Source organism: Mytilus edulis, chromosome 8, assembly GCF_963676685.1.
Source record: "Mytilus edulis chromosome 8, xbMytEdul2.2, whole genome shotgun sequence".
Lineage (NCBI taxonomy): Eukaryota > Metazoa > Mollusca > Bivalvia > Mytilida > Mytilidae > Mytilus > Mytilus edulis.
Window position 1 is genome coordinate 73,110,537 of NC_092351.1, and position 24,189 is coordinate 73,134,725.

Genomic DNA, 24,189 nt, shown 5'->3' on the forward strand with positions numbered 1-24,189 from the left:
TACTCTTAGAACTATATTTGACCTTTTTAACTTTTATCGGATTCGAGCGTCACTGATGAGTCTTTTGCAGAAGTAACTCGCTTCTGGTGCGAATACAAAATTACAATCCTGGTTACAATGATGAGTGTACATACGTATCTGTAATTATTTTCATTTCCAAATAACAAAAAAAAAACAGTAATGGAACACAAATTCAACACATGGCATATATTTATAGTGAAACGAGTGTTAATGTCCCACACTAAAACGGAAACATGTCTGCTGTTTTGCGGAGATTTCTTATTTCGGGTTTAATTGTGGTTTGACTGTAATGATAATCAGCAAAAACATAAAAGTCGAAATAGCATGTAAAAACAGGAAATATCATCTATAACAAACATGATGCTATTTGAAGCCGATCTCTTGAGAAAACCAATCACTATCATGGTAAATTTGGTTATCAAATATTCGAAGCAGCTGAATGATGACAGCGATGCGTGTTGTAATAAAATATTTTAAATAAATGTTTGATGAAAACAACCTAGAGAGAAAATAAATGTCAACTTCTTTTTACCTTTCCAGATGAGCTTTTGCATCAACTCAGGGGGTTCGGGCTAGGAACAGCTTCTGATTTACAAGAATTACTACGGGAAAGCTCGTTTCAGAGTTTTTGGAATAGAGTATATCTTGTAGGTCCAAATTCTGTTGGGAAGAGTTGTTTAGCAAAAATCCTCGTCGGTGAGCAAGTTCCACAATCAAGAAAGTCTACAGATGGTATATGGATCTATATGGGAAGAGCTGGTATGGACGTGGACGAAATGAAATGGATCTATTTTGAAAAAGGTACATGTATCTCTATACATTAATAAATGATGCTTGAATCTTATCATTTTGGATAATTTGTATTAATATGTATGCGGTTTAGTAATCAATTTAAAGCCCCACGTTTAGATTTTATTTAGACTGTGGCTTCATAAGTTGAGTGATCATTCACTATTCATGATATTAAAGTACAATATATATATTGATCTATTAATTTCGTACATCTGAACATATAAGTATACTGTTTTATAGGAAACGCAGTCACAGAGATACTGACAAATATGCTGATGACAGTGTCCAGTGCTGAGGCTGCAACTGAGGCACGGGACAACAGTACAAATTTTCATAAAAAACAAAAACTTTTGGAACCAGCACAAAAATGCGAATATCTAGAAATGAAAGATGGGAACGAGGTGTCATTGGTTGGTGCAAAAGCAATCAAGTACAACGCATCATCTCATCATGAAACAAAAAGAGGAATGGCTGATAGCAGTACAATTGTCCATCCAAAACAAGCTACCGCAAGAAAATTTAGAAATCAGGAAATGCAAATAGATGACGTTCGTCAAAGTGGTTTATTGGAGGGTTTTTCCACGCCCTACGCACTATCTCATCAAGATTCAAAGAGAAAAACTGCTGATACAATTGTAGATCTGAAATCATATGAAGGCAATTCTTTTGACATTCAGCGATCTGAAGGATATATTAATCCTAATTCCTCACAAGAGGGCATACAAGGCGAGCATGGCAAATATAATGCGCACAAAGTAGCTGATGATCAGTGTTCTATCTCTGATAAAATAAAAACTTCATCAGTTTTCGATTCTAGTGTGAAACAACTTATCCGAGAATTATCGATAGGCAAAACACAAACAAACCAAATGATCTTGGAGCAACTTGACAGCGAATGGATGAAGGAGATTTCAAGCGATATGTCTATCGATAAACTACACGAGTTAATGGTTAAAGCAGTTAAAGAAGGAAAGTACAAGCAGATGGTAGTACCTATAGATATCTGGGACTTTGGAGGCCAGAAGGAGTATCATATGACTCACCAGTTGTTCATTACCAGCAGGGGTATATTCATTCTGATGTTTGATGGAAGTATTGGTATACACAAGCACAGATCTGACCTTGGATTTCTACCAGGACACTTTGGGAAACCAACAGCGGCAGGTAAACGTTAAATAGAATCACAAAAAATCTTTCAAAACCTACTATAACATCTAAGTACAATGGTATGTGAATGTGCATATTCAAAAGTCAATATATCTGTAGACGCACTGCTTTGCAATTTGGTCAATAATGAAAATCAAATTGCTATTTCAAATAGACTGAAATATTTAATGCATGCAACGTATTTATTCCAATACCTTTGAAAAGAAGTTTAAATTGCAAAAAAATGTTTGAAAATGAACTAAATCAGAACTACTTCAAGTCACGTTGCACGGTCTCAGTGCTTTCGTCAATGAAATATCGAGCAACCAGATCGTCCATATTGATAAATAATCAATCAAGACAATGTCTACATAGAGGCAACATCAGTTTCCCTATGTTCATTAGTATAAAATTAATGTTGATTGTTCTGGTCCTTGTGGGCGCTGTGATTCGCAATAAAAAATGTGTTTGGTTGTTTGTTGAAATTTTATAAATCGATAATAAGAAAAATCAAAGTACAAACAAAATACGAGGAAGACGCATGAACCCCACAAATCGGTTCATCATTAGACAAAACTCACCGGCTTGTCAATCCCATCTTAATAATCGTTGCATTCTCGTTTTAAAGTCGAAATGCATGTACATGTATAATACTGGTCTCCATTAAAATGTATGGTATATGAACTGATATAAATCATTCATTTATATCCATCATTCGGTACACTCGTGAACAAATAGAATTTGAAACAATTACAACAGTTATTCATAGATATCACAGGCAAATAGTGCTTACGATAAACATGACAGCATCGCTGCTGTTCGTTTTGAGGTGAATGCTCCATGTTGAAGACCATGTTTTGACCTATAATAGTTTACCTTGTGACTTTCATGGCGAGTTGTGTCATTTGCACTCACACCACATGTTTTCATGTCTAAATATAAGATAGGAAGATACAGCATGGTTTTAAATTAGATATCTATCCAACAGAGACAGAATGGGTAAAATATTAGCAACTATGGGTCAGCGTATGGCCTACAACAAATGCACCGAAATGACAAAATGTAAAATACTTCAAACGAAAAAAACATGTACAAAACAATAAACGAAAAACAAAAGGTCTACTCTGCCTAGAAACGAGCAAACTTGTTGTTTCTTGTAGTTAAATCTATTAAGGAATCGATACATTTCTTCAATAATATTTTACCAAAACATACTAGTACTGAAAGTTTAGTCTCAATTTTAAATATGGTTGTATATTTGTAGTGTCGGATATGCCTTAGTTACAAAGAACTATATACGACATACTATAAAAATAATCACAATTATAGAGACATGTTTGAAATTTTTGGTCATTTATGGTTTGAGAACAATATTTGTTTTGTTTAGACATCAAACATACCCATTTATGTATTATGGTAACACCTCAACAAAGATACTATATGAATAAGAAGAAGTGGTATGAGTGTCAATGAGACATCACTCCATGGAAGTCACAATGTGTTAAAAGTAAGCAATTATAGATCAAAAGTACAGCCTTGAACACGAAGCATTGACTCATACCGAAAACAAAAACTATAAACGGCTCCATTATAACAAGTGTAAAACAATTCAAACAGGAAAAAACTCGAATCAATATAAAAACGAGAAACAAGAAACGACAGTGAATCACACTAACAAACGACAACCACTGAAAAACAGGCTTCTGATTTAGGACAGGTGCATACAAAATGCAGCGGGTTTAAACGTTTTAACGTGTGTCAACCATCACCCTAACTTGAAACATCAATAACGCTCAAAACAAAAATGTTGGATGGCAAAATATATTGGTAAGTTGAAGAACATTTTAACCAAGCATTTGGATCATTTTATATTTTAACAATCAAAACATTAAATGAGCATCCCATCAACAGCGGCAAACCAAGTTTTGGCGCGTTATTGATTTACGTGACATTCGAAAGTAAAACATGAAAGTATAAATCGTCGCGAATAAAACCATCACTGATTTTTGCTTTTATTGATTACATGTGGATACATAGGCAAAGTATTTAAGAAACAATACATCGCTGCGAAGTCATCAAGAAAGCGAACAAAAGTATCCTGGAAAAAATTTTTACGGTAATGATGCTATTATATTTTATTTCAGTTTACCTATTACACTGGGTGAATTCAATATTGACGTTCTGTAAAAGATCGAAAGAAGGGTTTCCTAAAATCCTATTTGTTGCTACTCACAAGGACATGTTACCGTGGAAGTTGAAGGTAAATGCATCACAATATCCAATATACGTGTTATATAACAATGATAGCCGTTATAATGAAAATGTATGTCAGGGGAAGACCATTAAGATTTGGGGGGATAAGGAGGCCTTTCCTCAATATCAAATGGCTGGCATCGAAAGTAATTTAACTTCTATTATACAGATCAATTTGAAAGGGTTCCTGTTGCGGAAATTTAGTGTTATATTTATGTTTGTTATTGGTGTTTGTTCCATTTTCGTTTTTGATTTTGGTCAGGATGTATATATATTTTTCCCTTTTATCAGAAATGATTTTAGATTGTCCACTTCATGACATTAGTACCTCCACTCTCTTTTCACAAGTTCGTATTGCTTAGTCTTTGGTTTTCTAATATGAGGCAGGCATTACCTGTAAATGGGGACGAAGTCTGTATGAATTATTTTTTTGTAACTTAAATATTTGTTTAAAAAATAGAAACGGAAATACCGTAACGTTTCCGATTTTGGTTCTGTTGTTAGGGATTTTAGTTGTGACGTTATTTAAATTATGACGTCATATGCAATGTAAACAAAGAAACGCTTTCATCAGGTAAGGTTTTTTCATATTAAGGAATTATTAAAAATGCAATTGGTATTGCGCGTTCCTTCCTATTTTATACTAGACTGATAATTATTAGTAAAAACGAGACCGGAAAAAGGAAGTACATTGTACATTTCTGCGCAGGTCCGGGATTTCAAAACATAACATGAAAAAAATTAAACGATTTTGAGTTCATTAGTAAAATGAAAAATTCGGGAAATTTTCCCGATTTTTTTTTTATTGAATTTTCTACTGTTATTGGGGACTTCGTCCCCATAATATGTGTTTTTTGTACCTCTGTTTTTGAAGTTTTTAGCTCACCTAGGTTGTCGTCGTCGTCGGTCGTCGTCGTCAATAACTTTTTACATTTTGAACTTCTTAAGAACTACTAAATAGAATGTAACAAAACATGACTTTTGTGCATGTGTTGTTACTTCGAAGCCGATCCTTAATTTAAGATGGCCGCCATCGGGGACTAAATTAAGCATAAAACCCTTTTGACAATGAATTCAAATGTCTTCTTTTAGAGAACCACAGAATGGTACGGATTAAACATTACATAAATGCTCCTTATGAGGTACTGACCAAGTGTTGTTACTTTAAGCCGATCCATTATCCACTATGGCTACCAGAGGGGGACTTAGGTTAACATAGGACCCTCACGGAAATACATACAACTGTCCTCTTTTAAAAAACCAATGAAAAAAGTAAAATTACAAAAATACTGAACTAAGAGGAAAATCAATTCGGAAAGTCCATAATAACATGGCAAAATAAAAAAAAAACACATCAAAAACGAATGGACAACAACTGTCATATTCCTGACTTGGTAGAGGCATTTTCAAATGTAGAAAATGGTGGATTAAACCTGGTTTTATAGCGCTAACCCTCTCACTTTGATGATAGTCTCATCAAATTCCGTTATATTTACAATGGTGCGTTAACTAAACAGACACAATAAATAAAATAGTCAAAATATGGGTACAGCAGTCATCATCGTGTATCAATTTTAAAAAGGAACAATTTATCCGAACACACAAACATCTATCTACAAATACATTCATTGATTTGCGTGTCTGACGTCAGAAAATTTTATACGTCACATATATTTGTCGTTCAATGTACATACAAACAATTTTAAAATTTCACATAGGCAATGTTAGCATACATGGTTAAAAAATCAAAGTATGTAAGAATAAATTTCAGAAATAGACCTAGATTTAAAAAAGTCCATAGAATTTATAAGAATCCACAAATAGTTACTCCCACTACGCGATTGGATGAATTTGACGTTTGTGGTTCAACGTATTTTGTAATTCATAATAGAAATATTATCATAATGACATAAAATAGAACAATATCATACTGAGGGGATGTTTTAAAGACAGAGTCACGTTATAAGAACCAAAGAAATACAAAAAGTCGCATATACAAAACACATCACCAAAAAATGTAAGACAATACAAACATATCGACGGGATGTATAAGTACCGAGCCACGTTAAACGGATATCGCATAACACAACCCAACAGTAAAAGTAATATTAAAAATAGAACAAAGACAAATGAAAGAACAGTAAAACACATTGTTAAGATGTGAACAACATCAGTACGCAGAATCTATACATCAAGACCATAATGAATTATTTGTGAAGTTGATACGGAATATCTATTAACAAGGTCTACCTTCCGATGAACGTTTTTAGAAAACGGACGAGACTTTCTTTGACATATCCCTGATCCATCAACTTTCTACTCAGACACTGATTACGTATGGAATGAAATCAAACATGGCATAAATGTTCCTAATGAGCTGATGATGAAGTGTTGTTGATTTACTGTTCAAGATAAAATAACTTGGCCAATATTAAACAAAATTTGTTTTTCATTATTTTGTCATGATATTTATATATTCCTACATGATTTTCAAAACCAGAGTAGAGTCAAGTGAACGACATAGGTTCTTGAGAGCCTCTATTTTGTTCGCTATTTGCCATTGACGCTGTGATTTTATTTTCGACTTATGAGTTTGAATGCCCCTTTGATATCTTTCGCCTCTCTTTCATTAAAGGAGTAGGTCCGATAAGGGCCGATTTTGGCCTCCAATTTCAGGTTCATCTAACGAAAGATTTTAGACACTTTTTAAACACTTAAGTGTTTATTTCAATTGAATCAATTAGTTTATGTGAAAGATTTAAACTGATCTAGACATTTCAAACTTAAATATGAAAAATATATCAAAAATGCCAAAAAACGTCAGATTGTTTTTGTCAAAAATGAAAGTGGCTGCATCCGTGTTCATCCTCAACCTTTATATCAAATACTACTTACATTTCAATATTATGAATGAACAAGAATGCGGCCACTTTCATTTAAGACGGAAACCGTCTAAAATTTAACTAAAATACTAAAATTGTGAAGATTTCAGCAATTTAGCATGACTTAAAAATACTAGTACTCAATATATGTGCATTGTATTGTCAAAAACAGCTCATATTTATGAAACAGAAGCATTCTACTTTCCAGTAAATAGCTAAAAGATTACATTTTCACAAATTTGTAAAACTGCTTTATTTTGGGGCCAAATAGGGGTCTTACTGAACCTACCCTTTTTAATTTATAAGGTTTTGTCTTATTCGTGATTATATTTTATTTTATTTTACAATTAGTGTTAAAAAGAATTTGAACCAAATATTACCAAATCATTTCACAATTTTTTAAATAAAGCCAATAAATGATATCATTGATGAACGCAGTAACATTTCTGTAACTATCAGATTTATCTAAACGTAAATACCTTATTTAATAAAACAATGCAAAAAAAATAAATTTCAGTTATATAGAACTATCAAAAATTATAAAATAACCTAACTGTATTCACAAATAAAATTTCGAGCATATTGTTCTCCAATCGTTATACCATTTAAGATTAAAAATTAACAATCAACTTCCCACTTCAAAATTATAAGGTTGGCTCGTGTCCTAGTTGTCAAACATGTTTGATTATGTTGTATTTCCAGATTGCCACTCAAAATTAATGCCATATTTTGACTCCAAACCATTATACTTGTATGGAGTAGTAAAACCTACAACAAGTTATAAAGATAGCTATATACATGTATGCCCATATAAATATATATATGCAGTTTTGCTGGGATTCGAATTCGCACTTTTCGAATAAAGTTACAACACCTCATGCACTGTGTCAATCGCTGTAGACCTCTCGGCTGCATGGACTAAACTTATTAATTAAGCTTTCGGTGACCTTTCCTCGACAGTGAATCTAGAGGTCTAATATATACATGTACTGTTACACATTTCGATTTGCAAGCTTGTTTGTCACGCACTTTTAATACAATGAAATTATATACGACTGTCATACAAGTGAGAGGTTTACTTAGCTATAAAACAAGGTTTAATCTACACGATGTTTTTTTCTTGTCTTTTGTTGTGTTTAAGCTTTGATTTTCAATTTGATAAGTGACTTTCGGACTGGAATTTTTCTATTTCGTTTTTTTTTTATATTCTACTTTTTATATTTATACAAGTTTGTGGTATTGTTTATTTTTGATAATTCCGTAACTATTCAATACAAATGATCGTGTGTATAAATATATTGCCTATTCTTGAATGAAATATGAAAACAAAAGAACATGATTATTACCCATAAAAATGTTTACCTTTAACTTGAGTTACCTTTGATTTGTGATCAATTTACATATGATACGTCCTTTTACCTGTTTCAGTATAGATTCGAATCATACCGACAAAAGCTTGAAAATAAAATACAAAAAATATTCGAATCACACGCCGGCTTGAAACATTTGGAATTTAAACCCTTACTCTTCATCAACTCCACCAATCCAGAAGATCCAGAAATTAAAGAACTTCAACAAAGAGTGATGAAAAGAGCGACTGAGCATCCACGATGGGGTGAAGAAATGCCAACAGCATGGATTCCACTGGATCTACAGTTGACCATGAAAGTTGAAGAAGGTACTAACATCCTTTCGCTAGAGCAGATCAAATCCTTAAATTCTAAGAAAAAATCAATGGCGTTATCTGAGAAGCAAATTGTAACATTTCTGGAAGTTCAACATTCACTTGGAAAGCTTCTGTACTTCAATGTAGAAAATCTCCGTGACTATGTTATCATATCACCAGCCTACTTAGTGGAAGTTCTCAGATCCATAGTGACAGAAAAGCAGTTTTGGTGTAAAAGTGGGCGATTTCCTAGTATTTTGAAAAACATCCAAGAAACTGGATTCATCGACAAAGAAGATATATACCATTTGTGGACACAAAAGGAGTTCATGCATTTTTTGAAATACAAGGAATACATGGTCGATTTGTTAGTACATCTGGACGTAATCATCGCTCCTAGAACTAGCTTTGAACTTTCCAGTAGCCCGTTGAGAGATGTTTCACGTTTTCTTGTTCCATGTATGATAACCAAAACAAACGACACAAAATATTTGGAAAAATTTTGGAATAATAATAATTCAATTGTCATGGCCTATAGATTTATAAAAGAAATAATACCGCCAGCATTGTCTTATCGTTTTCTTGGTTCCCTCGTTGCCATGTGGCACGTAAAGAAATATGCATGTACAAAGAATAAAAGAGAAAAAACATTGCTTTTCAGTGATCTTTATGTGGTTGAAGTTGGCAACAGTCACGAACTTGCTGTCCAGGTGAAAGGCAACAGAGTCGTGGTTTCACTTGTACATACTGTGAACAAGGGGAACATTATTCCAACTCTAGCGTCTTCTATTCAAGAATGTCTTACAACGGCAATGCTTGGAATTTGCCAATTCTACTCTACCTTGTCAGATGCTCAAAACAGTTCTTCAAAACATCAGGCAATGCCATTCGAAATTGAATTTGGTGTATTTTGCAAGTCCGATATATGCTTTTTCCATCACAATGATATACGTCCCAACTCGCCGTGGTTTTGTAGTCAGCACAGAAAGAAAAACGAAGTTGGCTACCTTCAAGCTTGGTTTTCGGAAAAGGTAGATAGACACGTTTTTGCATTAGTTATCAAAAAGAGAGAAGATCAAATATTGTCAGAAAATCAAAACATTTTTCATACATATTGTTTTTTCTTTAAGTTGCAGCCTCAATATGAACGGAATGCATATGAACAACTGAATTAAAGTGAAAAGTATATTAAAAAACCCGATTAACTTGCAATGACCACATCTTCTTATTTTTTTTAAATGGCCGATTAAAAGATGTCAAATATTGAAATAAGATTAGATATTGACAAACACGATCATCTCTAGGAACTTGTGGTCAAGTATAATGCTCCGGTAGAGTAATCATATTTTTGTTGTGTAAATCAGAAAGTATTTAAACTAGTATATTGTTCAAAGTAAAGTCTATCATGCTTACATTTGTACAAGTTTGTTATTCAACATCTCTATTGATTTCTTTAGATAATTGCTAATAAGAATAGGGGATATTACAAAACTAACTTCATGGAACATACTTACGTATAATTTTATTTTTTATTTATTCCAGGAACCTTCAGATAAATGTCTCAGCACTTGCATAGGTAACTTTATTGACAAGACTGGCTTTTACAGCACTCTTCAGACAGGCTTTAGCCGTGATCCGAGGTTTTAACTGCAGAAGTCATTTCGATTCTATAATTTTGCATAATTTACTAACTCATTGTCAGGTTTATTAGAAGTTTTGCTATGCGCATGTCTCGATATTGACACAAATTAACAACTTCAAACTAGATTCTATGATCAACATGATTATTTCAAATTTCCAGTATTTCACTTAATTTTAAACAGCAGAAACAAACCATCTTTCCGATCAAATGGCGTTTAAATATATCAATTGATATATGTTAAGCTTATACCTTTTTATACTATCCGGATTTATAATTAAGGTTGCGCTCTTTACACAATAACTGATTTAACAGGATTGTGTGGAATAACATCTGAAATAGGCACTACATAACTTCCGCTTGGTTTTTCGTTGTTTCCTTCCAAATGTTTAAGGGGTTACCTAACACTTTGATTAAATCCGATTTGGCTCGATAATTTTTATAAAGTTATCACAAAATATTTACTTTGACCTGTTTCAAAGAAAATATGAAAATTTCTAGAAATTGGAACTATACAAAAAGTATATCACAAAAATACTGAATTTCGATGATTTTACAGGAATAATTTGTTTGGACATATAACAGTTTGAAAACACTTATTTTGATCGTTGTAAAGCTTGATTTCTCCTTACTAAAGTATTAGATTAAAAAATTCAGCTGATTTGAGAGTAAACTCACTTGGGTGTTCTGACTCCCCTTAACAAACAAATTGATAAATATGTTAAAATGGTATCAACAAATGCATTTAGTATAAAAAAGGAGATTTCGGGTTCATATCAATAAGACAATAAAAACAACCAAACAATTAAACAAGAATGGACACTAAGAGGTTACGAAACAAGATAAACTTTAGGTGTCAGACCACCAATTAAAAATCCCTATCTGTTCAACCAAATTTTGCAATTTTCACAGCTTTCTAAATATTTTACCTTAAGTTTAACTTCATAGAAACCAGGTATATCCTGAATTGTACATGTATCAGCTTTCTACATGCCAATTTTCACCATACCTTTAAAGCCTTCTAACAAAATAACTGACCATCAAACAGAGGTACTCCAAAAAAACAAACTGGTTTTCTGGAAATCTAAAATTAGTATACTATGGAGCGCATTAATCCTCAATTTTTAATGCAAACTCATAGACAAGTAAATTTTGGCTCAAAATGATCTAGATATATTTCTCTTTCACCAAAAGTTTCATGTCTGCAAATTTGTTGGTTAGTTTAAGTAAACAAGGACATCAAAAGCACTATTTTGTGTCAGAGTAGGGCTACTTTTACATACGTTCTAAATTGGAGGGAGTAATTGGTGGTCTGACACCTAAAGAGCAAAAAAAGTTGATCAGAAATCTTTTGTTTTGTTTATTCTTAATCCTTAGTCAATTTGAAGTTAAAAACATCCTTTCTGAGCATAATGCGACTCATATTACAAATTTCACAGCTCAATTTAAACTGACTGTAATGTAAGCCTTTGATAGAAAATACTTGAAAATCTCATTTTGGACTAGAGGAACATAAACTTTCAATATCAAGATCAGGTTTTGTTGATTTTTCCTTGTTAGTTCTACTGCTTTAAAGACTTTCCACAATTTTTACAATGAGTTTAATAAAAAATCCAAGGTATTGAAGAGTCAAGGAATATTGACCCCCCTTCTTTTACACCTGGTGTCAGTAATGGGACTATTAACTGATCAAAAGTGCAGTCATGGTCATTTAACTGTTTTATTTACTATCAGTAAATAAAATTTAAGGTATAAAACTTTCATTTGGGATAATAAATGAGATTTTTGTGAATTTATGCAGTGTTTATATCAGGCTATGTTAACTGCCATATACATGGTTTTCCGCAATGATATAAGGGGTAAAAATCAAATAATTTTATCAAATCTTCATGACAACAATTTTTTGGGGGTAGTAATCAACCTATGTTTAAATGTTTAACACCACAGAAACAATTTACTGTGCATTTATAACAATTTATAACATTTTTTATATGAAAGCCTATTGTCAGGGTGGGAAAAGCTAAAAATAGCACACATTCAGGTTTAAGGCTCTAAATTTCTAATATGTGACTTTTTGCTCAAAAAAAGATTAAAATGTGGCTACTTTTATTTCAAATGATCAGTTAAGACCAAAAAATCAATTGTTTTCTGAATTTTGGGTTTCACCGCATTTCTCTTAAAGGTGTCAGACCACCAATTAAAAATCCCTATCTGTTCAACCAAATTTTGCAATTTTCACAGCTTTCTAAATATTTTACCTTAAGTTTAACTTCATAGAAATCAGGTATATCCTGAATCGTACATGTATCAGCTTTCTACATGCCAATTTCACCATACCTTTAAAGCCTTCTAACAAAATAACTGACCATCAAACAGAGGTACTCCAAAAAAAAACAACTGGTTTTCTGGAAATCTAAAATTAGTATACTATGGAGCGCATTAATCCTCAATTTTTAATGCAAACTGATAGACAAGTAAATTTTGGCTCAAAATGATCTAGATATATTTCTCTTTCACCAAAAGTTTCATTTCTGCAAATTTGTTGGTTAGTTTAAGTAAACAAGGACATCAAAAGCACTATTTTGTGTCAGAGTAGGGCTACTTTTACATACGTTCTAAATTGGAGGGAGTAATTGGTGGTCTGACACCTAAAAGCTTTTAATCGAGTCTGCATGTTCTGAATAAATTCTACCAAGACTCTTACAGTTTTAACATCGACACCATATTCTTTACCACACAAAAACGTTAATTAAAGATTTTCTTTTCTTAAATGCATGACTTGAGACAGGCTAAAACACGTGTGACATTTTCTAGCTTGCAACTTAAGTATACCCCAATCTCCATCCCCAACCCCTAACCCCATCCCGGTCCTAAAATTTTAGAGATTTTAGAGCTATTAACATTAATAAAAGTTGATAAGCATATATTCAGTCTTGAATATTTAGTAACTGGCTATAAAATTGAAGATGAAGCTTATTTTGATATGAACTATCTATTAACTATAATTAACTTTTCAATCTATAAAGCATATTACATGTCTGACAAGAAGAACAAGGTCAATGATATCTTTATAATATTCCAAAATGAAATCAGGGACATAATTAACATAAATAAAATTAGAAGAAAAAAAATAATAGAATCATACTTAAAACTTTAGAATATTTCGAATTTCTATAATTGTGAAGCATGTTCAAGCTGTGACCTCGTTAATTCATGACTGCACATGTGTCTGGTCAGGTGATATGCATCAAATGAAATTCGCTATTTTACTCTTTTGTCATGATTATATATAGTTCATTATATCTATTATAGCTACACTGACTTAGTATTGTTATTAGTTTACACAATACAATGCTTGGATACTGCATTCATGTATCGTTAATTAGACCACGTGTACTTTCGATCATTTTTTGATTTTGGTTTGATCGCAAAAAAAATACCATTTACTGAAAAAAATTATGTTGTTCATATAACGTGTGAAAAACACAACTGCCTTACCTTATCATTTAAGACTCCTTTTCACAATTCGACGGAGAAAATTAACAAACAATTTCAAAATTCTACTGTCGGCTGAAAAGTCATGCTATCAGTATCAAAGATCATCATCAATTTCACGGTTCATATAAATAAATCAAATACAGTTTAGGTTAAGAAACGTACCGTATTCCGGTATGAAATTGTACTCTGTAGAACTGCTATAATGTATGTAATAAATACAACGTACTTTATAGATATAATTTTCCCCTAAATATTCAATACCTAATTTATGGGATACTTTTTTGAAGCTGTAGATTGAGTAAATTGTTAACAGCAAAAGTGCAATAAAACTTTGATTGATTAAAAAAAAATAGGAGAGATGACTGTTTAAACACAAGTTAAGTGGTAAAAACTGTTTTGCAAAGGTTCAAATGGTAGACAGTGACTGCAATTACTATAAAGTATTACAGAAGATATGACATCTGTATCTTAATACTAGGTATGAACCGAATATAAATAAAATAGCACAGAATAATCGTAAAAATATGCAAAAGTTCGCTGAATATTTATTTCAATTTCATTAATAGCTTAAATCAACTCATAGAGTACTCCATGCATTAAGTAAGCCCTGAGCGAGAAAGCGATGTTTGTTGGGTTTTTTTTTATGTATTTAGAACATTTTATTGTTTCAGAATGTTGATAAAATAAATAGCAAACCCAAAAAGAGTTATAGAAAATGCTTACAGAAACAAAACTTGTTTGCTTTTTTTTTTACATGTTTTAGTTTTTAATCAATTTATCAATTCAGAAAGCTGAAATTCATTTATTATTTATTTAATGAATAATGTAGCTTGTTTTGTGTATAACAACGTCAATATAATGGAATCTGCAATTTTATCATGTTTATCCTTTCACAGAATTCGATCTTTCATTTTATTTCAAACATTACTACATACGTATATTATAATATATATGGCGTAAAAAATTATTTTCACATGGATTGTGCAGATATATATTTTCATTAAATAAAATAGAATAATAAGTAAAAAGTTAACAGTTCCATTCTATCGATTTCGTCCTTCCATTTGGGACTCTTCAGGATAACTGATGTAGTGTCGCTATAGACGACGTCGTTAAATAGGTTTGTGACATTCCAGCATTGTTCGTTATTAAAAATTCTCTGGATTTAATTTCGATCGGAATGTTGTTATGAAATAACGTTCCATCTCTTTTCTATATGCTTCATCCCGTCTACATTTTAAAATAGGCATTATTTGAAAATGCCTTTTAACACAAGTGTCAAGATTGGCACTAATTGGCAAATTTCTGTATTGTGGGTGTTGTATGTGTTCTTTGTGGACTCGCAGCCGTTCATAGAGGCTATTCCCGGTCTGTCCAATGTAATTTTCGTGACAACCAGGACATGTGACGCAGTAAATAAGATTTGTTGTCTTACAAGTCATATTGGCGTTCACATGAAATTGTTTGCCATCTTTAAATGATTTCATTTTACCCGTTTCTAAATATTTTATATTTTGACCGCAAACACCGTATCTTGAATCACCGCAAGACTTTATTTGAAGTCACTAACTTCGGTTCGAACCGAGCTCTGGTTAAGTGTTTCTTTAAGTTATTAGGTTGTCTTCGGCTGTAGATTAAGTTTTCTTCCGGTATCAATTTTTTCATAGTTTCACCTTCATAAAAATCGGAAGGTTTGATTTAATTGTATTAAAAACGTTTGGTAAATACGGGTCATGTGTACTAGCAAATGGTATTTTCTTTAAGTTTTCATCCGTGTCTTTCACTTGGGGTTCGTAATACTTGAAGTGTCAGCAGTTTAGATTTTCTAATTCCACTTTCGATTAGACCCTCTGGGTATAACTGCTGTATGAGAAAGCCTTTTAATTCCTTCAAACGTAATTCTCGAATGTTAATGTCTGATACTATAGCACAAATCCGCCTGGCCATACATTAAGGTATATTTCGTTTTGTATGGGACGGATGACACGAATGAAAATTTATGTATTGATGGGTGTCTGTGGATTTATAATAAATATCCATTGTTATTTGTCTGCCTGATTTTAAGATGAGAATATCCAAAAATGGTATTTGTGTGTCACTGGTTCCATGGTGAATTTAATCGACGGATGTTAGGAGTTGATTAGATCTTTAAATTTATATAAATCTTTTTTCTGATCTGCTCAATATCTTTTCCAAAACTGAATGACATAATCACTGAAATTTTGATGGAATTGGACAGATATTTGTCGATACATCAGTTGATCTAAGTATCCCATCACTAAATTAGCGTATGTGGGGGCAACTTCAGTTCCCATGGCTGTACCTTTGATTTGTCTATATTTTTTTCCGTCGAAACAAAATGTATTTTCTTCCAGAACTATTTTGATACCCTCTAGTATGAAGTTTGTTTCAAATCTACTGTCAGTTTCATCCCGTTTTTCTTCGATCCAGTATTTTACGGCTGTAAGACATAGATCATGGAGAATATTTGTGTATAGGCTTGTAACATCAAAGCTTGTTAATAGTGTTTCTTCCGGAACTAAGACCAATTATAGCCAGATCGGAATCACTAACTCAAAGACTAAGTCATTTTATCGACCTTGTTATCAAACATCTACGTCCGTCAATTCCAAGTTATACCAAAGATGATATGGAATGTTTAAATCACATTCCTGCCATAGTTCCGGAAGAAACACTATTAACAAGCTTTGATGTTACAAGGTGTGAAGCATATAGAAAAGAGATGGAACTTTATTTCATAACAACGTTCCGACCGAAATTAAATCCTTTTTTTTAATTTTATTTAATATTAAGAATTTTTAATAACGAACCATGCAGAAACGTCACAAACCTCCTTAACGACGTCGCCTATAGTGAGTCCCAATGGAAGGACGAAATCGATAGAATGAAACTTTTTACTTATTTTACTATTTTATTTAATGAATATATATATAAATGTGGTGTGTGTGTGTGTGTGTGTATGCTAAAATGTTTAACTTATTAGCAAATTTAACAATTTAGGACTTGGAAGAATGGCACTAGAACGAAGTCCGTCGGACAAACACTTGCGAAGACTGGTTGGAGAGTTCTCTCCGGGGAAGTGTCGTGAACTTGCAATTGAATTAGGTCTAAGTGTTCACGAATGGGAAAACTTCGAATACCAATTCCAGTTTCAAATTCCAGATGATCTTAAATTCGTAGCCATCCGGTCCTGCAGGGAAAAAAGTAGGAACTTTACTTTTCGCATGCTTGTTCGCGTCTTGGAGAAACTAGAGCTTAGTCAGCATCTGCTTTGTAAGGTAAGAATGTTTCATGTATTTCCTAATTTTGATGAAAACTTAAACTATGATATAACTCTAAAAAGTTGAAAGCTAAACATGAATTAACAAATAAAAGAGTATCAGTTATAATAGTTGGAGTGCATTCAGGGCACACAATTCTGAAAGGTTTTCCCCAATACAGCTGTTTTTATAGGGAAGAGAATCCTTAGTATTTCGAAAATTCAATATTTTGTAAACAGTTATTTACTAATTGACCATAAATCAATGATAATTCATGTCAACACGATAGTCCTGACTAATGTACTGCATGTGATAACATCAGTGGTATCAAACAAGTGGCAAAGTTCAATACGGAAGATTTTTCGTAGAATATTCAGAATTATCTCACAAGCCGTCTTACATGTTGTAATTTCAGCAATATAACATGTTGACTGCTCAGTGATTTATGCGGTTAAATGGGGTTTAAAACAATGGGGTAAATAAGTCTCTAACTGCTAGTTAGACACGAATCTGCATATATATATATATATATATCAGGAGCACCTGTGGTCACATATGTTTTTAATTGTGTTAGTGTTTTTCACATTTTAGTTTTCTGTGTTTTACATGTTTTATTGTTTGTCTACTAATCTTTTTGCCTTAATGGCCATGAAATTGTCGGTTTTAAATTCCTTGAATTTTTGTTTATCTTGGAATCTTCAGTCTTTTTATAAACTTGTCTGGCGTATCAAATACTTGTCATAAGTATCTTTGGTGATTTTTTGTAGGTTATAAAAAATAATAACACTACAAAATAAATGTATACCAAAAAAAACGAACGCCAAGGTAATAGTGGAAGATATTAGAAAGCAAAATCGAGGGAATTGTGCAAATGATGATACAAGCATGAAAATTACCACAAAGCATCATTATTATATACTTTGTAAGAAATAACTGCTGGCCATTAAAAAAAATATTTTTTTTCAAGATGGCCACGGCCATTTTCAAAAATGGCTGTTTTCTTTAGTTTGAAAATACTGATTTTTCTCGAAAACTTTTCTTGGAACTTCTTTTAGTAAAAACCAATTACCAGGCTTGGTGGCTACCTTCCTTACATCACATATTTATTAAAAATGCATATTTGACATATCCAGTATTTACACATGCGCGAAAATGTAATAAAACTCTTTCAAAAACATTTGAACTATTTACTATATATTTAGTGTTTTTGGATTTCTAATGATATTATGAATTGGTTTAATAAAATTTTTCAAGGTTATGATACACATGTGTTTCACACTTTTGCGCATGTGCAAACTATTTATAGACATGAAGAGCGATTTGTATGCACTACCAGGCAATTGTCAGGTATTCGATGGTTAAGGCGAAAATGTGGTTAATCCCGGAGAAACATCAATTTTTACTGCAGATCAGCCACTTTTGGAAATGCCTAGTAAGCAAATTCAGTGGGAATGGCCTGATTTGTAAGGAAAATATAAGTGTATCGTCACATTCGGTGGATTGCACATTGAAATGACTTAATAAAACTCTGGGTTATATATTGCTTGATAGGGGATAGACATGTTGTCTTACTGAAGCCAATATTGCAATACCAAGAACGGCAGATTCTTTTTATGTATGTTCAAATGTACCTAGGACTAGACAGGCGCATCAGACAACTGCATGTATTTTGTTTAAAAAACTGCTAATTGCAGATTATGAAAGCTAAACTCAGAATATATAATTATGTTGTGACTCTGTGACGTTCAATGATTTAAAAAAAACTGGTGTAAGGAAATAGAGTCATCTCGACCACAGTTTAATTCCTGGCGTTCAATTATAAATTAAGAACTTCTTCTGATTTTGGTTTTATGCTCATTTCATGAGTGAGATTTCGTACTTTTCAAACAGTCCATATAAAGCATGATAGCGTATTGTTTTAGGTCTTGGTCGTGTAAATTATGCTCGATCATTACCGATTCATCTCCGAGATATGACTTCCCTTCCCGAACATCACCCACAGGTGGCAATGGAATTTGAAAATGATAATTTCACTGTACGTAAGACCAGCAAACTCCTTTCTTGTAACACAATTGATCAGGCACAAAAACAGAATAATGCAATTGATGAGGGCGATGTTGGTGCCATAGGATTAACTGAAGATCCCTTTTAGACAAATGGATGGTAGCTGGACCAGGAATCAGTATACTAGAAGATTAATTTGAAAGATCTAGTGGTTTGGGTCATTCTAAAACAGACGAACGACATAATGAAGACTCTACGAAACCACAAAAAGATTTCTTTAAACAGCTTTAAAGGCTTTGCAAAGTGATGAACGAGTTTGGAAATTCATTTCTAGAAGAGTCATCAGATTTGTAAAACAAATACTCCATTTAGAAATTGTTGATTCGGAAACAAGTAAGATATGTAGATAAACTCCAAGATATTGGTCCAAACAATACGAAGATCTGTTGAAGCAAATTAGTGGGAGATATTATAGACATAATTGTGCAAATCGTGATACAAGCATGAAATTTGGTATACAGGTTGACTAAATGATACTTAAAAAAAAATCCGCTGCTGGCCAGAAAAAAAAAATCATTTTTTCAAGATGGCCACCACACATTTCGGAAATGGCGTCATTACAAATTGACAATAATTCGTTAATCCTTTAAAAGGTGTGTTTTATGTAAAATCCAATGTTAGATTTGATAAAAAGTAAATGACAGTTTCTAAATTACGACTAGACAATACATTATTGAAACTAAAGGTGACTTCCGGTTTCAAAAAAAGTAAACAAATTCAATTTTTATACTTTCAAGCAACTTCACAAGGGATGTAAATCCTTGAAAGACGTGTTATAGGAATAATCCAATGTAAAAACATTAAAAAAAGTTCCTAAGTACGAAAAAAAACTACATAAATGAAGAAAAATAGTTACTTCCGGTTCCAAAATGGCGGCAAATACGTAGAAAATATTTTTATAATTTCCATCAACTTAACAAGTGTTAACACTCTTTGTTAAGTTTGATTGCCTAGTTTGGTTAGAAAGACAGGTTGCTTATTTTATAATTATCTGATAGTTGCCTATACAACAACCCGTACAAGGAAGGCTAGAACGGTAGCATCTACAGTTACCAACACAGCTGGATTTTCGCCTCCGCATTTCAAAATTTTCTGACAATAGGATGCAACGGCAGTCAAAGAAGTCCATTTTGGTTTCCAACTGTCATTGATTCTTTCTTTCATCCAAACCCAGTGTTCATGACTTGGAACACGTACCTGTCGAATACATGAATCAGGCTAAGCCCAAACAACTCCTCCTTGATATACTTCTCTTTTGATGTGCTCTGGAAAAGAACCTCTTGTAGGCGGAATTGCATTACAATGCCGCTGCTTCCTGGCAAATAATTCACATCGTGTCTCGCTTCATACTTAAGTCTAAACAAAAACTTCCTTTACATCTGGAAAACCTTCCATTGTTAGCCAAGCTGACCTTTTGCCTTTCTCGTGACAATTCGACAAAGTGCCATATCCGCTAAATGAATGGACGAAAGGAAGAGTAGCTAAACCTAATTCGTTTATCAAGCAGTTGATGTAATGACTTTTACACACAAAAACGATGTTATATGGGGCTTTATCTGAGGGGATAACAACATATTTGTCATAGAGGTCGGATAGGTGTTTTGCAACATTTGGGTCTTTAAAGATTGACGTAGCATGGGCATTGATGGACCCAATCAGTTTCTTAATTCTGAATTGTATCAAAGACCTCCCTGTATTAATCCATTCGGAAAGAGTGTCGTTGATGGAAATTATAAAAATATTTTCTACGTATTTGCCGCCATTTTGGAACCGGAAGTAACTATTTTTCTTCATTTATGTGTTGTTTCGTCGTACTTATGAACTTTTTTTACATTGGATTATTCCTATAACACGTCTTTCAAGGATTTACATCCCTTGTGAAGTTGCTTGAAAGTATAAAAATTGAAATTTTTTACTTTTTGCCGGCATTTTGAAACCGGAAGTCACCTTTAGTTACAATAATGTATTGTCTAGTCGTAATTTAGGAACTGTCATTTACTTTTTATCAAATCTAACATTGGATTTTACATATAACACACCTTTTAAAGGATTAACGAATTATTGTCAATTTGTAATGACGCCATTTCCGAAATGTGTGGTGGCCATCTTGAAAAAATGATTTTTTTTTCTGGCCAGCAGCGGATTTTTTTTAAGTATCATTTAGTCAACCTGTATACCAAATTTCATGCTTGTATCACGATTTGCACAATTATGTCCATAGTATCTCCTACTATAAATACAAAAAGGAAAAACTTCATAATTACTTATCAAAGCTACCAGGATTATAATATAATACGCAAGACCCACGTTTAATCTACATAAGACTCATCAGTGACGGTTATACAAGAATAGTTATACAGCAAAACAAGTACAAAGCTGAAGAGCATTGAGGACCAAAAATTCCTAAAAGTTATGCAAAATACGGCTAAGCCATTCTATTCTTGGGATAAGAAAATCCTTAGTTTTTTGAAAAAATCAAAGTTTTGTAATAGGAAATTTATAAAAATTACCATATAATTGATATTCATGTCAACACCGAAGTGCTGACTAATTGGGAGGTGATACCCTCGGGAACGAAACGTCCACCAGCAGTGGTATGATAAAAACTGACAAAATCAAACGCTCTTAATCCACGGAACAAGTAAAAACAAATGCTTTATTCCTGACTTGGTCATGTTGGTACATGAATGTTCGGAAGAAAATATTGAGTTAAACCTGGTATTATACCTAGCTAAACCTCTCATTTGTATGACGGTTGTTTATAATTCCATTGTATTGACAAAATTAACTATATGTTTATGGAATGATTGAAGCGTTCTTGATAAATGTAAATCCCGAACAATGCCTTGAATGCACTAACTGTATATGCTGGCCTATATGCCAACACACTGACATAAAATAAGTTCCAATAAACGGGGTTAATCATTCATTTCAAACATTAATCTTTGTTGTACTCCCTGTTATTGGTTGCCTTAGCCAGTTTTAGCACGAGTTCTTGAAAATCATTTGTTTTTACTCTTTAAAGTCTTCTAAATGTTTTGATTCTAGTATCTTGCGAACTAAATTAGAAGTTAGGTATCCTCGATGATGTTTTAAATTAATCTCGTTTTACTTCAGGTACTTAGAGATGTCAAACCAGATGTATCAGGTAATATATGTTCATTTATTTTAATCTGTATTTTCATACATACAGATGGGGTCCTTTTTTTAAGTCTCTGATTGAAAACTAACATCCACTCTTAAGATCAATTTCGGTACAAGTCCAAAGTCCATAAAGGGAAACCGTAAGAAAAGAAGGAAAGAGGTAAAGAAAACATCATAGCGTAGTGTATATAATTAAAACAACATGAATGTCTCTTTAAAACTACAAAGCCTTTACCTGTTAATACATTTTTAAACTGAACAAACTATTCTGCTTTAGTTTGATCTACTTCAAAAATATCAAGAGAACTTAATAACCTCGTTTTATTGTTTAGGTATCCCAGAAGATACTTTGAACAACCCTCCATCAGACAAATTACTTTTTGATTTATCGAACCATATTGGAAATAGTTCTATGCAACTTGCCATCGAGCTGGATCTAGATTCAACTGCTATTCAACAAATACAGTATAAACATAAAACCAAACTGCTAGAACAGACTAAGGAGATTCTGCAGGTCTGGAGTAAGAAGCAGCAACCAACACCAACACTGCTTTTGTTAATCAAAGCTCTGCACAGAATTGGAAAAATGGGTTCATTGAGAGGAGTGAGATTTTAAGATTGATTTACCACAAAGATAATGAATACCATTGAAGACTAATCAAATGGAAACTTTCCACCAATATTCTATCTTAACTGAAAATGTTGCACTGCTTCAACTAATGTTTTGTCATTTTGTCATCTTTATGTGTTTAATGTCTGTTTTTCTTTACAAAAAAAGCATATGTATATATTTAGTCTGATAAGACACGCTTTATAAAAATTATTTTAGATATACCGCTATACATAGCTTTGAGTGCACAATTAAAATCGCATGTTATCTCAATCACATAAAATATTTGCTCGTTTCCTCAAAGTAAAGTTTAATTCACTAGTTGCCGATATTTCAGTCCATAGACATACATATTTCGCTCCCATGATATATCATTAAAATCATCGACTGAAAACTTGACGTTACTTATGCAATGAATATTCTGTTCCAATCTGATAAAAATATTCCTTTGACATGAAATGCATTACACCCATGGACCTGTTAATAACCTGACCAGTTAATAACCTGACCTGTTAATAACCTGACCTGTTAATTACCTGACCTTGCCTTACACATGGGCCTGTTAATAATCTGACCTTGTCTTACACATGGGTCTGTTAATAACCTGACCTTGCCTTACACTGTTAATAACCTGACATTGTCTTACACTGTTGATAACCTGACCTGTTCATAACCTGACCTATTAATAACATGACCTTGTCTCACACTGTTATTAACCTGGCCTTGTCTTGCACATATTGACTTGTTCATTACCTGACCTTGCCTTACACTGATTTGGGTAAACATGCTTATATCTCTGATAGGGGCCGAGTGTGATGGAACGACCTGTTAATAACATAAGCATGTGTATCTATTACGTGAATCACAAACGGAGCAATAGTATGTTCATGATGTTTGCGTCTCCTGTTTGGAATGTTCAACCCACTTTGTAAGTCCACACTCTGTAAACAAGATGAAGATTGAACATGCAGAAATAGTATGCTGTTCCTCTGTGTCAAATGATGTCGCTTTGACAGAAAGTAGAACATGTCTATAGTCTATATAAACTATTCATTGCGACTGCTTACTTTTGCATGCCGCCTGAAGTCATTGTGTTATTTCCTATTGTTATAGATATCAGTCTGATGTTTTAACATATGTGCTTTTTTAAGGTTCAGTTGAAGTAATAATTTTTGATTTTTTTTATCTTTTAT

General features: G+C 32.8%; 1 protein-coding gene across 1 annotated transcript; it reads left to right on the forward strand.

The window, feature by feature from the left end:
- Positions 1-567: 567 nt before the first annotated feature.
- On the forward strand, positions 568-24,189 carry LOC139486232 (uncharacterized). The gene is made up of 8 exons (XM_071271019.1): positions 568-822; positions 1,054-1,977; positions 4,104-4,219; positions 8,523-9,791; positions 10,303-10,336; positions 16,919-17,196; positions 22,360-22,390; positions 22,719-24,189. The coding sequence occupies exons 1-8, from the start codon at positions 768-770 to the stop codon at positions 23,000-23,002; spliced, it is 2,991 nt and encodes a 996-aa protein (XP_071127120.1). The 5' UTR covers positions 568-767; the 3' UTR covers positions 23,003-24,189.

Excerpts from the sequence above, each read along its gene's own strand:
- LOC139486232 (XM_071271019.1), top strand. The coding sequence starts at position 768 with ATGGGAAGAGCTGGTATGGACGTGGACGAAATGAAATGGATCTATTTT. Across the intron at positions 823-1,053 it reads ATGGATCTATTTTGAAAAAG|GAAACGCAGTCACAGAGATA; the intron begins GTACATGTATCT and ends ACTGTTTTATAG. Across the intron at positions 1,978-4,103 it reads TGGGAAACCAACAGCGGCAG|TTTACCTATTACACTGGGTG; the intron begins GTAAACGTTAAA and ends ATTTTATTTCAG.